Raw genomic sequence first — 15,069 nt, forward strand, 5'->3', positions numbered from 1 at the left:
TGAAGCCTTAGGCCTCGGGCCGTGAACTTTTAGTTAGATAAGTAAAAGGGGGCCCCAGAGCTGATTCAAGCAGGAGAGATAAAGAAGCTGCACGGATGGCAGGAGTAGCCAACCTTGAAGATAAGCAGCAGCCTGCCTGGAGACAATGAAGGGGCCCAAGGAAGAAGGGGAAGAACCCAGACCTAACTGTTACTATTGGTCCAAACTATCGCTTGAGGGGTGGGGAATTTAGATTGTAAGGGTATAATTGCCCAGGGATTTCTTTGTTCGGGGTCCCTCTTCGGAGGCACCCAGCTTGAGCTGTAATTACCGCGCGTGTATCACTAAATTTTATTTTTCTTCAATCTGACTTCGAACTTCTGCCTCAGCAGGAACCTAGGGTCGGACCCTGTTATGGAGGCCGGCGAGCCTGATTTTCCATAACGTCCCCTAAGTGGCTCCTCCAAAGGGATGTTTCCTGAGCGCCGCCAGCGCATCTCTGAAACGTGGATTGTTTTCTGTGCTCTACCTGCAGTTGTATGACGTAAACAACTGAACAAAATAGATCCTCGTCGTATTGGCGAGGATGAGGAGGGAGGCAGAAGCAAAGAAATTCAATCGCGTATCATAAGTCAAATAAGCAGTGACTGCTCAGCATGTAAGACTGTGCCCAAAGACCAGTGCTAAGATTAACGGAGTGCCTAAACTCCACCGTGTTCTGGTCTCCCCCTGTTTTGGAACAGATATCTCCAAGCTCGTGTACAAACCTTCCCATTTCTTTGCGTCTGCTGTATAGAGGCTTGGGCTTCCATGCCATGTGGCAGAGGTAGAAAGTCCCCTGTAGTCTCCAGAAATGTTTTCTGTGTCTCGTTACTTTTCCCTTAAATAATTCCCCCTTAATGCTCGTAGATTCTCTAACGCCGGAAGAGAGCACGGGCTAAACTTGCGAGCAGCCCTCCAGGGCTGCTTTGGCACATGGCAGCAGTGCCTGGGGGCTCGTGGCTGTGCCCAGCCGGGGCCCCGGGAGGAAGGGTTTCGGCGCGCGGGGCTCTCTCCCCGCAGCGCCCCAGCACAGCGGACCTCTGCCCAGAGCCTGCTGCCAGCGCCAGCCCTGCGAGCGCCCTGCGGGAGCGCCCCTGCTCTAAGGCCCGGGCCCTGCTGCCCGACGCGTGCCTGAGGCCCCGGGTGTGCGCAGAGCCCCGCCGCGGGGACGGGGGGCCTGGGGGAGAGCGGGCAGGCTCGTGCTGTGCTCCACCGCCAAGGGCTGTACGTGGGACGTCCGTTCGCCCTGGGCTCTGGGGCTGTGGGCCATCCGGGCCAGAGGTGCCCGGCAGGATCCACCCAAGCCCCTGGGGCCAGGAGAGCCCAGGCTGCATGGCCAAAAGGCCAGGGTGCTGCACGGGCACCCGGTCACCAGCACTGCGAACTGCTCTTGTCCCGCAAAGGAAGCCCGCGATTTCCCTGGCTCCGCAGCTCCCAGCACCCGCCCTTGGCTCCGTCTCAGCCCAGCCGGCCTCCTGAGGCCAGCAAGGCCAGAGGCACGTGGACAAGGCGCTCGCCAGGTCTGGGGAAGGTCTTGCCAACAGCTGGTGAGAACAGAGCCCCGCCGGTGCCCTCCCCGAAACCAGCCCCCGAGAAAGGCGACGGAGGAGGAAGGCAAGGAAGAAAAGTGAGATCTCCCAGCACCGTTGAGATTAGGTGGCACTTTTATTCTGCAGGGGGCAGGGGAGTGGTGCCGTTGTTGGGGCTGCCCCACGGCTCGTCCTGCGGGGTGTTCAGGACCGGCTGTAAGGATGTTGTGTCCGGCGGAATAGCCGGGAGCGTCCTGGCCGATGCTCTGGCCCTGGCCGTCCTGCCTGGGGGCTGCTCTCAGGAGCCGGAGGTAGAAGACGACTCTGATTTGTCCTGGCTGCTGGTTTGGGAGGTGGCCAAGTCCGACGCGGATGTGGAGGGTGTAGTGGAGCCCGAGGATGACTCTGATTCTCCCTGGCTGCTTGTGCTGGGCTTGGCCACATCCGGCTCCGAGCTGGAGTGTGTAGCGGAGCCGGAGGATGCCGCCACTCCTGGCTGGCTGCTGGTGTCGGGGCCGGACCGCTCTGGCTGTGCCCTGGGGGCTGTAAGGGAGGTGGGAAGGTCAGCAGCACGGCCCCGAGCCCTTGCCTGGCCCTGGCCCGAGCCCGGGCACCTGGGTGCTTTGCCTCTTACCGGGGCCCGTGCCGGCGCACCCGTCGCATTCCCAGGCATCCATGTCGGCTGCCACAGCCGAGCACCGTCGGTGCGTCCCTTTGGGTGCGCAGGAGGAGCATAAGAGCAGCTCCCAGGGCCTGCAGAAGCAAAGGGCAGAGCTCTTGCGCTAAGTGCCTGCTCCCGGCACGACGGCATCTGCTGCCGCCCCGGCAGCTGCCACGCTGCAGCTTTGGTGACGTACCCGCTCTCCTCCGCCTGCTGCCTGCCTTCCCGATGGAGGCACTGGCCGGCATCACACTGGCTGTGCCTCTCGTAAAGCTCTTCATATCTCCCGTCCTCCTCCCAGGCTGGTGGTCTGCAGAGAAGGAAGGGAAAGGCATGAGCCTCCCCCGCGTCGGGCACGTGCAGGACGTCCCTGCTCTCCCGGCCCCCCGCCCCGCTTCCAGCTCCGTGCGGAAGCAGGGCCCCGGCTAGCCGGAGCCCTGCGGGCCAGGACTGCCTCGGGAGCCCTTGGCCCGGCACAGCCCTTGGGCCCTTCTGCCTCGGGAGCCCGGCACGAGGGCAGCAGGAAACCAACCTGAACGGGACCAGGATCCCCATTTTTAACATTTCAGGAAGAAACTTCCTCGTTTTTCACTGCGGGCAGCGGAAGCATTCCCTGCCCGCGCTGGTGGCCTGTCCCTGCGGGAGAGACACAAGCGGCGTTCGCGGGGCGCTGCTGGGCCCCGGCGGCGCCCACGGGGCGAGGGAAGGCTCCTACCTGGATGCGGCCCCGGTGGAACCAGGCCCCTTTGCAGGACGGGCACACCATGGTGCCAGAGGACAGGTTTTCATCCACTGGCTCCATGCAGATGATGCAGGTGGTGTGTGCGTCGGGACGCACGGGCACCGCCTGCTCCGGGCGGTGCTCCGAGCAGAAGGACCTGGGGTGAACATGGAGGAGAGGGGCAAGGTCAGGAAGCGCTGAGGCCTTCCACGATGCCCAGAGCAGGGCAAAGGGGGCACAGAGGAGCCCTCCGCAGCCTGGCTCTGGCTCCGGCAGCTTCCCCGGCTGCTCGGCCAGCGCCGGCACGAGGGCCGTCGAGGCAGGGAGGCTCCGGCGCCAGGGCCGGCAGCCCTTACCTGTACGCCTTGAAGAACTGCGTCACGCAGCCGTTCTCGGAGGCGCAGGGGAGGTGGAAGCTGCGGCTGCAGCCCTTCTCCTGGCAGTTAATTGCAGCTCCGCGCTCGCCGCAAGCAAAGCAGCTCTGCAAAGAGCGCGGCAGCCGCCGTCGGCAACGTGCGCTGCGCCTCCGCGGCCAGCCCCACACCCCCAGGACTGCCTTGGGAGCCCTTGGCCCGGCACAGCCCTTGGGCCCTTCTGCCTCGGGAGCCCGGCACGAGGGCAGCAGGAAACCAACCTGAACGGGAATTTTTTTCCCCTAAGCCCTCATATCACATAATTGTTAGAGTAGCAGCAATGGGTATTAGAGTACTTGTAGACAGCTGAGCCTAAATGCAGAGATGGCTTTCCAAACGCAATATGGGCAAGTAAACACTGATATATAAACCCTGTGCTATTTTGTCCAGTTAATATAATGCTATATGGGGGGGGGGGGGGCGGGGAAAAATCCAAGATGAGAGCAGTTTCCATCAATACAAAACAATCTAATTAAATATGAATATTTCCTTTGTGCCAAGATATTACATATGCATTATGTGACTTACTTCTCCCCCACGGGTCTTGTTGCAAGAATGGTGTCTGATCAAGCAGAGAAAAGTGGTAGCAAGACTCTGTTTGCTCAGTCTAGTTTATTTAAAAGAACTAACAAACATTAAATAGGTGGCAGAAGCCTAAATGCAATGAACTTTTCACTGCTGCATTTGGTTTAAAAAAAATAAAAATAAAAAACTAAGTGGATGGTGGAAGAATATACTGCCAAAATCTCTTTCAACTTATATCACAAACTTGTGGATCACAATTCATCTTGCAGAGATAAAATCTTGCACCTACCATTCCTATGGCAGTAATGTTTCTTTGATATTAATATGATTGAAGAATTCAGGATATCCGTCTTGAAATGTTTCAGCTAAAATTCATTTTTTTCCATCCTCGCCTCATACTGTCTTTCAGACCGTTTCCTACGGTAAACATCATCTGCCAGAAAAAGATATTATATTAGCAATTTCCAAGAGCATGATGGAATTAAATGTATAAAGTCTACCATCTCTTTTTAAATTTTTCAATCCTATTTCCTCTTGCAGACACTGACAGGCAACTGAAAATTAAAACCAACATGAATCATTTCTACCCCTTAAAAATAGCTTATTCTTCCTCCCATCTAGGCTAAAGCTCTTCCCCTGGGTCTTGAGGAAATGTTCTTACAAGCAAACTAAGTTTCCAGTGTGATAACTTCTTTTATTTTTAATTATTCTCATGGGAAAGTAGACAATTGCCAAACTAGCTGAAGCCAAAGGTAAATTAAATTATAGACACAAAGCCCAATGCCTATGGTCTGCTAGCATGGCTTCAATATTCTAGCTTTTCTTAAGAACAAAGGAATGTACCCAACTTCAGTCTTCTTAACCGTTCTGCCTGCCTTCCCCCTTCCCCCAAATATCCAGCCTCAAAGGTGATGGAAATAAAAGTAGTCCTGTGATTTCTACTTTCAGTTGTTAGAAGTCCAAAATAACTGTTACTCTGAAGAGATACTTGACTCTGAAGCACTGTTCTGGAAGGCCCTGACTATATCAGCAAGGAACAGAGATGGCAAGCACAGTGACAAAACTGCATCCCTGCTTTGATGGGGTATCAGCAAGGTCAAACACAGCTGTGTAAAGGTAGAATCCTCCCACTTCTACAAAAATCCTTTCCTTTCTCCTTCAGGGAATGGCAGTGGCCTACGCAGTAGAAAAGTAACTGTAGGTACAGTGCTTGTGAGCTGAAGGAGCAGATTACGGTCCAAAAGGCGTAGAAGACTTAGACCTATGATATTTTACTGCAGCAGTAAGCCATAGTTTATCTTTGGCCAGATAAGAGTCTCTCACTGCCCCCCTCAAAAAAACCCTACCATTTTGCATGGATTATTGAGCAGTAATAAGGTTAAACTGCACAATTACTATTACTGTATTACGGTACCAGGCATGGCATTCTTTGCAAGAAAACAAGGCTTGCGTTGAAATGTAAAGGCTGCTACACAGCTGATATGCTTTAGTTTCTAACCTGACTTTATTACATGTATGCCACAGAAATATTAAGTTGAAAAAAACCACAGCAAACCCAAGCTTTCAAAAGTGAGCATGAGAAGCGGAGCGATTTTGTTTGCAGGGAGTGTCAGCTGTGGAAACTGTGTCAAGCTGTTTTATTCTATAGGAAAATCTCAAATAGATTTCCCATGAAAACTGGAGTGTTTTCACATAACACACAGTAGAGCTGAAACATTACAGTTCCTTGTTCTGAAATCTACAAAAAAACTTACAGTGAGACTTCTTAAAGGGAAAAGAGCACCACATAAAAACTAAATGTCCTAACTTCTAGAAACTGCCATTAGCTGAAAAAAGTTCTCATGACTCATTTTCATACTTTGTTTTCAATTATACATAAAAAGATTCCACATTTCAGACGAACCCCCACCTAAATCCTGACAAACCAGAAGAGTCTTTTTCAAGGTTAAAAATTCTAATTTAGTATTCTAAACCCAATATTGGGGGGGCGGGGGTGGGGAAGGTGCCCCGTGTCTTCTACTACCGCTAGAGAGGCAGAATCTGGAGTGTCAAACCCTACCCTAGTGGGAGAACTGGTTGATTTTCTGAATATCTTTAAAGTCCTCCAGGTCAGGACACCACATCAGACCCTCCACACTACTCGATTTTTGGTTTTTTTCCTCTCCCCTTCTTCAAGCAGCCTCTTCTACATTATATTGACCTCCAGAGGAGCCGCGGAGCACACTAGCGGATCAGAGCACGTGGCTGATGCAGGACTGCCAGAGCCTTCAGCTACGGGAGGAGCTGCGCGTGCGGGGGAGGGCAGCGCGCTGTCAGTCCCGTGTCTGCAGCGAGCGACCTTCGACAGGCCTGCGCGGGGAAGGAGCCGCTGCGCTGCGGCCCTCACTTACAAAACGTCTCCTTGCCAATACGGACGTTGATCATGAACCACTCCATCGCTCCCCCGAGCAGAAAGAAGAAGGGCAGGAACCGGTAGGCGCCGAAGCGCTGCTTCCCGGGCATCAGCTGCAAGAAGCGCTTCACCTTCTTGCTCACCAGCATGACCAGGCCGGGATCAGCGACTTCAGGAGCTGATTAAAAAGCAAAGCAAACCCAAACCAAAACAACAACAAGAAAGCGGGGGCGTGTGAAAGGAGGAACGCACCGTACAACAGCCCCCAACACGCCGAGGTCAAACCGCGCCCGCCAAGAGGAGCCCTCGGCACCGCGCCCCGGCCGCTGTGGGGGAGACCGGGAACAGGGCCGCAGCCCGCTGCCTGACGGCGGCAGAGTAACGGGGCGCCCAGGGCCAACCTCGCCCCCGCCCCGCCTGCAGCTGCAGCAGCCCCTTCAGCTCCCAACGGCCCTAACCGTCCCCGACCCTTCGCCCGCCCGGCGGAGCGCGCAGCCAATCAGCAGAGGCGCCTCGCGCGCGCGCGCGACCCCCCCCCGGGCAGCGCGCGCCCCTCACCTCCGGCGAGAGCGGCCGGGCAGCGCAGCGCAGCGCAGCGCAGCGCAGCGCGAGCCCCGGCAACAGCGCCGCGGAAGGGCGTGCTCTGCCGCCACGTGACGCCGCCTCGCCTGATTGGCGGGAGCGGCGCCGGGGGGCGGGACGGGGCGGCGGCCCGAGTAGCTGGGGCACGGCTGGCGCTGCTCTTTCCGGCCCGGGAGCAGGAGATTGGAAGTGCGGATGCAACCTGGCTCCTCCCGCAGGGCGGTGCAGAGCGCTACCGCTAAGCCCCTGGGCTGGCCCGAATCAAGTCTTGTAAGCGTTGTTTATTTATTTCAAAATCATGTCTCTGTACGTTGGAGGCGGTTCAGTCGATTGCAGTAAAATTTAGGATATAATGGCTACAGTCTAGAATTCAAAACCAGCAAAAGAAGCTTTTTCTGACTCTGGTTTAAAGAAAAAAAAAGACACGTCTGTCTAGCTGGTGCCCCCCCTTGTTGCGCGCGTGCCCCCCCTTTGTTGCACGCTCGCGCATGCGCCCCCCGCTTTCTCGCGCGCTCTCGGTATTTGAACCCCTCATTTGTTTTCCACCACCGTTCATTTTACTGGAGTAAGTGAAACTTCCATATTAAAATAAAAGTACGTATGGGAAACGGTTGGTTTCTGTGAGAGTGGAAAATAGATTAATCTAGGACCGGTATTTGCATAAACCACTTGGAGACCACTTATTATTTGTTCCACTTTCTCAGTCCTTCCCTTCTGTGAGAAAACTTACTGCTTGCGTAAAAACTCAAGATGTCTCTGTACAGTAAGAAAAGGTGGATTAGAAATCAGAGGTTGAACTGTTGAAGGAACGGAAATGGAATCACAGTGCTGAGCTGGAAGAACAGGAGAAGAAAACCAGTGGAGATCAATGTGCCTCTGCTGCGAAGAGTCCATGTGATGAAGCGAGTCCAGAGAGCACGTGATGATGGATATACCAAAGCTCGGACAATAAAACCTGAAGCTGAGAAGTTTGGTCGGCAATTGAAGGAAGCTTAAGGAGCTTTCAGAGCAGTGGTGAGAGGCAATGTTGTGGATTGGATCATTCAGCTTGCTAGAGGGTGACTCAGTCTCTGCAAAGGGTATTGCAGGAAAAGCAGGGTGCGGTTGCAGCCATCAGTACGGGATTTAGAGAGGAAGACATTGACTAAAGTGGACGAATGTGGAGCTAGTTGGTACAGTCCAAACCGTTTTGATGCAGATACTCCAGTTGACCTGGAAAACGCATTCCTTTCCCTATGCTTCTTTGCAAAATGACTAAGAACAAACAACTCAGAAGGGCTCTCTCTCTCGCGCAGGACCGTACGGGCAGCCCTGATGCAAAAGAATGGCCGTCATCCACAATTTCTCCCAAACTCCGACACTCCCAGAACAAGTTTTCTTATCCTGTGAATGCGAATGTTTAGTTCTGGTGTGGATCGTAGGATGCAGGGAGTTCCTGGCAGCAGGAAGTCGAGTTGTGGTGCAGACCGTACCTTCCCCAATAATATACATGGTGTCTGCAAGACCTCCAAGCAGGCAGGTATCAAGCCCGCAGTAAGCCCAGTGAATCCTAGGTGTAATGAATTGGGGAAGAGCAGTGGGGAAAAATGAAAGGTTTTTGCCGAGGTACTGTATGGATTGCTAATGGAAGGGTATGAGTATGAGTGCGCACTATCAGTGTATCAGAGAAAAATGGGCCGATTAAGTCTTGACTTGGTCTTGAATGAGCAAAAGAAAGAATTTGGCAAATACTGTTTGCTACAGATCCGCTTGCTTTAAACAAGGGAGGAAAAACAGTTTTACAACAATTTGGGTAAAGCAGGAGACCGAAACAAAAGGAAGGGTGCCCACTTTGCTCACGGAGATGAAATTTCAGCTATTAAAAAGATAATAGAAGAAGATTCAGAGAAACCGCTAGCTATTTTCACAGATTTGGAATAGGTTTGCCAATCTCTGTTTCCCAAACAAGATGGGGAAGGAAAGGGACATGTTCAGAGGGTGGTAAAACAGTAATACACACCACCCTTTGGGAACGTGGGCTCAGTCCCCAAGGATTACACAAGCAGTGTGTTTGAAAAAGCACAGTCCAGTTGTGGTTGTGGAAAAAGCTGATTGTACAGGGTAGCAGGAAGAAGTAGCGAAACAAAGAACGGACACCTCTTGGGACAAGTGGTTTCATCCATCTCAGTTAAAGCTTTGGAAAAGCGAATCAAAAATGTAACTCAGTATCTGTGGATGCGGTAATCAAAGGCACTCCAGGATGCATCAGAGCGATAGCAGCTACAGCAGCCCTTATTAGAAAAACACGACCTGTAGTTTTGGGTCACCCAATGACTGTGTATATGCCACAGAAGAAGAAAGAGAATTGGAAAAAGCGTGAAGCGGTTCAAGACGAAAAAGGAATTTGGACTATCAGGGGTAAGCCCCTCCTTTCCTTAAGGTATTTACTTTCTATGGTTAGGTGATATCATGATCGTGGACATGGAGGAGCATTGACTGTTGCCTCATGTATTCTACAAACCTGGGCGGCTCCCGAGTGCATGTGGTTGCGAAATGCATAACAACAACCTGCCCAACTTGCCAAAAATTTAACGATACTTATCCAAAGATTAACAGAAGAGGCCGCCCACGGGCTTATTTTCCATTCCAGCGTCTACAAATTGACTATGCTGACATGCCAGCAGCGGAAAGATTTAAACATCTCCTTGTGATAGTTGATCAGCTAAGCAGATGGGTGGAAGCCTTTCCTACCTGCAAAGCAGATACGGCTGCAGTGATTAAAGCCTTGTCAAAAGAAATTGTCCCTAGGTATGGAGTCCCAGAAACTATAGATTCAGATAGGGGTTCTCACTTTTCAGCTGGAGTTTTAGGGAAATTATATCAAATGCTAGGAATTCATAGAGAATTGTACACACCTTATCATCCCCAGTCTTGAGGACAAATTGAGAGAATGAACAGAACTATTAAAAACAAGTGAGCACGGGTATGTACACAGGCAAGTCTCAAATGGCCTAATGCCTTAAACTTAGTGCTGTGGGAAATTAGAACAACCCCTGTACAACCGGGAGGATTATCCCCAGCAGAAGTCTTATTTGGGCATCAGTTGGCTACAGGAACTTATATCCCAGCTAAGACCAGCCTGTTGGATGGAGATGAACGGCTAACCCAGTATGTTCTAGGTATGCAAACAAAGGTTTGAAAATCTTAAAATTATATATGTATTTATTTGTGAGATAAACACTGTCAAAGCTCAAGACATTTGTCTTGATACTGAACAAAATGTTTGTCATTTTGAAATACATCCTGATGAAACCCCTGAAACTATACTTGTATATATTGGAAAAGGATGTGTTTGTATGAGAACCCTCTGTAATCTTATATTCGTAGATAACATTACTGTAGACACAAGTAATCGCTCAAATATTGGTGTTTGTAATTTTACCAAAATTATGGGATGTGGCTTTAATTATTCAGCTCCTGTTGTGTCTTATCAGTTATTACAATCTAATTATACCTTAAGTCAAGATTGATCGCCTACCCCCATCGGAATGAATCTTACATTGGTAAAGGAACTACTACAACATGATGACCTGTGTCAACTGTTAAAACGCATCTGAAACAATGGACAGAAAGCTCTAATCACCGTTCATCATGATACAGAAGAGATACAGCCCATCTCGGAAAGAGTGAAGAAGGATGGAGAATATCATTGGTGGGAGGCTCTTCTGGGATGGTCACCAACCGCAACAGGGGTCTATAATCACATGTTGCACCCAGTAGTAGTTGTGTTAAGTTTGACCATGTTACACCCGTTGCTTACAACCATATTGTATATGAGATGATGGAGAGTGATAGTACGCCTCGAAAGGCTTCGAGAACTCTGCTTAGCATATTGGCAGGGATGCTTAATAAAAACAAAGGGAGGACTGTTAGAGAATATTGAACTGAAGCTGTCCAGAATTAATTGCTTAGCATAACTTGCTTAGCATTAGTAGCTAAATTTGCTGAAGCCTTAGGCCTCGGGCCGTGAACTTTTAGTTAGATAAGTAAAAGGGGGCCCCAGAGCTGATTCAAGCAGGAGAGATAAAGAAGCTGCACGGATGGCAGGAGTAGCCAACCTTGAAGATAAGCAGCAGCCTGCCTGGAGACAATGAAGGGGCCCAAGGAAGAAGGGGAAGAACCCAGACCTAACTGTTACTATTGGTCCAAACTATCGCTTGAGGGGTGGGGAATTTAGATTGTAAGGGTATAATTGCCCAGGGATTTCTTTGTTCGGGGTCCCTCTTCGGAGGCACCCAGCTTGAGCTGTAATTACCGCGCGTGTATCACTAAATTTTATTTTTCTTCAATCTGACTTCGAACTTCTGCCTCAGCAGGAACCTAGGGTCGGACCCTGTTATGGAGGCCGGCGAGCCTGATTTTCCATAACGTCCCCTAAGTGGCTCCTCCAAAGGGATGTTTCCTGAGCGCCGCCAGCGCATCTCTGAAACGTGGATTGTTTTCTGTGCTCTACCTGCAGTTGTATGACGTAAACAACTGAACAAAATAGATCCTCGTCGTATTGGCGAGGATGAGGAGGGAGGCAGAAGCAAAGAAATTCAATCGCGTATCATAAGTCAAATAAGCAGTGACTGCTCAGCATGTAAGACTGTGCCCAAAGACCAGTGCTAAGATTAACGGAGTGCCTAAACTCCACCGTGTTCTGGTCTCCCCCTGTTTTGGAACAGATATCTCCAAGCTCGTGTACAAACCTTCCCATTTCTTTGCGTCTGCTGTATAGAGGCTTGGGCTTCCATGCCATGTGGCAGAGGTAGAAAGTCCCCTGTAGTCTCCAGAAATGTTTTCTGTGTCTCGTTACTTTTCCCTTAAATAATTCCCCCTTAATGCTCGTAGATTCTCTAACGCCGGAAGAGAGCACGGGCTAAACTTGCGAGCAGCCCTCCAGGGCTGCTTTGGCACATGGCAGCAGTGCCTGGGGGCTCGTGGCTGTGCCCAGCCGGGGCCCCGGGAGGAAGGGTTTCGGCGCGCGGGGCTCTCTCCCCGCAGCGCCCCAGCACAGCGGACCTCTGCCCAGAGCCTGCTGCCAGCGCCAGCCCTGCGAGCGCCCTGCGGGAGCGCCCCTGCTCTAAGGCCCGGGCCCTGCTGCCCGACGCGTGCCTGAGGCCCCGGGTGTGCGCAGAGCCCCGCCGCGGGGACGGGGGGCCTGGGGGAGAGCGGGCAGGCTCGTGCTGTGCTCCACCGCCAAGGGCTGTACGTGGGACGCCCGTTCGCCCTGGGCTCTGGGGCTGTGGGCCATCCGGGCCAGAGGTGCCCGGCAGGATCCACCCAAGCCCCTGGGGCCAGGAGAGCCCAGGCTGCATGGCCAAAAGGCCAGGGTGCTGCACGGGCACCCGGTCACCAGCACTGCGAACTGCTCTTGTCCCGCAAAGGAAGCCCGCGATTTCCCTGGCTCCGCAGCTCCCAGCACCCGCCCTTGGCTCCGTCTCAGCCCAGCCGGCCTCCTGAGGCCAGCAAGGCCAGAGGCACGTGGACAAGGCGCTCGCCAGGTCTGGGGAAGGTCTTGCCAACAGCTGGTGAGAACAGAGCCCCGCCGGTGCCCTCCCCGAAACCAGCCCCCGAGAAAGGCGACGGAGGAGGAAGGCAAGGAAGAAAAGTGAGATCTCCCAGCACCGTTGAGATTAGGTGGCACTTTTATTCTGCAGGGGGCAGGGGAGTGGTGCCGTTGTTGGGGCTGCCCCACGGCTCGTCCTGCGGGGTGTTCAGGACCGGCTGTAAGGATGTTGTGTCCGGCGGAATAGCCGGGAGCGTCCTGGCCGTCGCTCTGGCCCTGGCCGTCCTGCCTGGGGGCTGCTCTCAGGAGCCGGAGGTAGAAGACGACTCTGATTTGTCCTGGCTGCTGGTTTGGGAGGTGGCCAAGTCCGACGCGGATGTGGAGGGTGTAGTGGAGCCCGAGGATGACTCTGATTCTCCCTGGCTGCTTGTGCTGGGCTTGGCCACATCCGGCTCCGAGCTGGAGTGTGTAGCGGAGCCGGAGGATGCCGCCACTCCTGGCTGGCTGCTGGTGTCGGGGCCGGACCGCTCTGGCTGTGCCCTGGGGGCTGTAAGGGAGGTGGGAAGGTCAGCAGCACGGCCCCGAGCCCTTGCCTGGCCCTGGCCCGAGCCCGGGCACCTGGGTGCTTTGCCTCTTACCGGGGCCCCTGCCGGCGCACCCGTCGCATTCCCAGGCATCCATGTCGGCTGCCACAGCCGAGCACCGTCGGTGCGTCCCTTTGGGTGCGCAGGAGGAGCATAAGAGCAGCTCCCAGGGCCTGCGGAAGCAAAGGGCAGAGCTCTTGCGCTAAGTGCCTGCTCCCGGCACGACGGCATCTGCTGTCGCCCCGGCAGCTGCCACGCTGCAGCTTTGGTGACGTACCCGCTCTCCTCCGCCTGCTGCCTGCCTTCCCGATGGAGGCACTGGCCGGCATCACACTGGCTGTGCCTCTCGTAAAGCTCTTCATATCTCCCGTCCTCCTCCCAGGCTGGTGGTCTGCAGAGAAGGAAGGGAAAGGCATGAGCCTCCCCCGCGTCGGGCACGTGCAGGACGTCCCTGCTCTCCCGGCCCCCCACCCCGCTTCCAGCTCCGTGCGGAAGCAGGGCCCCAGCTAGCCGGAGCCCTGCGGGCCAGGACTGCCTCGGGAGCCCTTGGCCCGGCACAGCCCTTGGGCCCTTCTGCCTCGGGAGCCCGGCACGAGGGCAGCAGGAAACCAACCTGAACGGGACCAGGATCCCCATTTTTAACATTTCAGGAAGAAACTTCCTCGTTTTTCACTGCGGGCAGCGGAAGCATTCCCTGCCCGCGCTGGTGGCCTGTCCCTGCGGGAGAGACACAAGCGGCGTTCGCGGGGCGCTGCTGGGCCCCGGCGGTGCCCACGGGGCGAGGGAAGGCTCCTACCTGGATGCGGCCCCGGTGGAACCAGGCCCCTTTGCAGGACGGGCACACCATGGTGCCAGAGGACAGGTTTTCATCCACCGGCTCCATGCAGATGATGCAGGTGGTGTGTGCGTCGGGACGCACGGGCACCGCCTGCTCCGGGCGGTGCTCCGAGCAGAAGGACCTGGGGTGAACATGGAGGAGAGGGGCAAGGTCAGGAAGCGCTGAGGCCTTCCACGATGCCCAGAGCAGGGCAAAGGGGGCACAGAGGAGCCCTCCGCGGCCTGGCTCTGGCTCCGGCAGCTTCCCCGGCTGCTCGGCCAGCGCCGGCACGAGGGCCGTCGAGGCAGGGAGGCTCCGGCGCCAGGGCCGGCAGCCCTTACCTGTACGCCTTGAAGAACTGCGTCACGCAGCCGTTCTCGGAGGCGCAGGGGAGGTGGAAGCTGCGGCTGCAGCCCTTCTCCTGGCAGTTAATTGCGGCTCCGCGCTCGCCGCAAGCAAAGCAGCTCTGCAAAGAGCGCGGCAGCCGCCGTCGGCAACGTGCGCTGCGCCTCCGCGGCCAGCCCCACACCCCCAGGACTGCCTTGGGAGCCCTTGGCCCGGCACAGCCCTTGGGCCCTTCTGCCTCGGGAGCCCGGCACGAGGGCAGCAGGAAACCAACCTGAACGGGAATTTTTTTCCCCTAAGCCCTCATATCACATAATTGTTAGAGTAGCAGCAATGGGTATTAGAGTACTTGTAGACAGCTGAGCCTAAATGCAGAGATGGCTTTCCAAACGCAATATGGGCAAGTAAACACTGATATATAAACCCTGTGCTATTTTGTCCAGTTAATATAATGCTATATGGGGGGGGGGGGGCGGGGAAAAATCCAAGATGAGAGCAGTTTCCATCAATACAAAACAATCTAATTAAATATGAATATTTCCTTTGTGCCAAGATATTACATATGCATTATGTGACTTACTTCTCCCCCACGGGTCTTGTTGCAAGAATGGTGTCTGATCAAGCAGAGAAAAGTGGTAGCAAGACTCTGTTTGCTCAGTCTAGTTTATTTAAAAGAACTAACAAACATTAAATAGGTGGCAGAAGCCTAAATGCAATGAACTTTTCACTGCTGCATTTGGTTTAAAAAAAATAAAAATAAAAAACTAAGTGGATGGTGGAAGAATATACTGCCAAAATCTCTTTCAACTTATATCACAAACTTGTGGATCACAATTCATCTTGCAGAGATAAAATCTTGCACCTACCATTCCTATGGCAGTAATGTTTCTTTGATATTAATATGATTGAAGAATTCAGGATATCCGTCTTGAAATGTTTCAGCTAAAAT

At 53.6% G+C, this 15,069-nt stretch overlaps 2 protein-coding genes and 1 long non-coding RNA gene across 3 annotated transcripts in view; 1 reads left to right on the top strand and 2 right to left on the bottom strand.

The window, feature by feature from the left end:
- NT5DC2 (5'-nucleotidase domain containing 2) overlaps window positions 1-15,069 on the top strand; it is a 182,855-nt gene that overhangs the window by 132,859 nt on the left and 34,927 nt on the right. The window lies entirely within an intron of this gene.
- Window positions 1,668-2,518, bottom strand: LOC136993197 (uncharacterized). Its single transcript, XR_010885429.1, has 2 exons — window positions 2,185-2,518; window positions 1,668-2,093 (listed from the first exon to the last, which is right to left on the bottom strand). It is a non-coding gene; the product is annotated as an uncharacterized lncRNA (long non-coding RNA).
- LOC136993210 (uncharacterized) lies at window positions 11,447-13,594 on the bottom strand. Its single transcript, XM_067303631.1, has 3 exons — window positions 13,572-13,594; window positions 13,236-13,349; window positions 11,447-12,921 (listed from the first exon to the last, which is right to left on the bottom strand). The coding sequence occupies exons 1-3, from the start codon at window positions 13,592-13,594 to the stop codon at window positions 11,949-11,951; spliced, it is 1,110 nt and encodes a 369-aa protein (XP_067159732.1). The 3' UTR covers window positions 11,447-11,948.

Source organism: Apteryx mantelli, chromosome 12, assembly GCF_036417845.1.
Source record: "Apteryx mantelli isolate bAptMan1 chromosome 12, bAptMan1.hap1, whole genome shotgun sequence".
Lineage (NCBI taxonomy): Eukaryota > Metazoa > Chordata > Aves > Apterygiformes > Apterygidae > Apteryx > Apteryx mantelli.

Bases quoted from the DNA above. Each gene is read 5' to 3' on its own strand.
- LOC136993210 (XM_067303631.1), bottom strand. From the start codon at position 13,594: ATGGGGATCCTGGTCCCGTTCAG. The intron at 13,350-13,571 runs GTTGGTTTCCTG...CCTTCTCTGCAG, and splicing joins GGGATCCTGGTCCCGTTCAG to ACCACCAGCCTGGGAGGAGG. The intron at 12,922-13,235 runs GTACGTCACCAA...CCTCCCTTACAG, and splicing joins CAGCAGGCGGAGGAGAGCGG to CCCCCAGGGCACAGCCAGAG.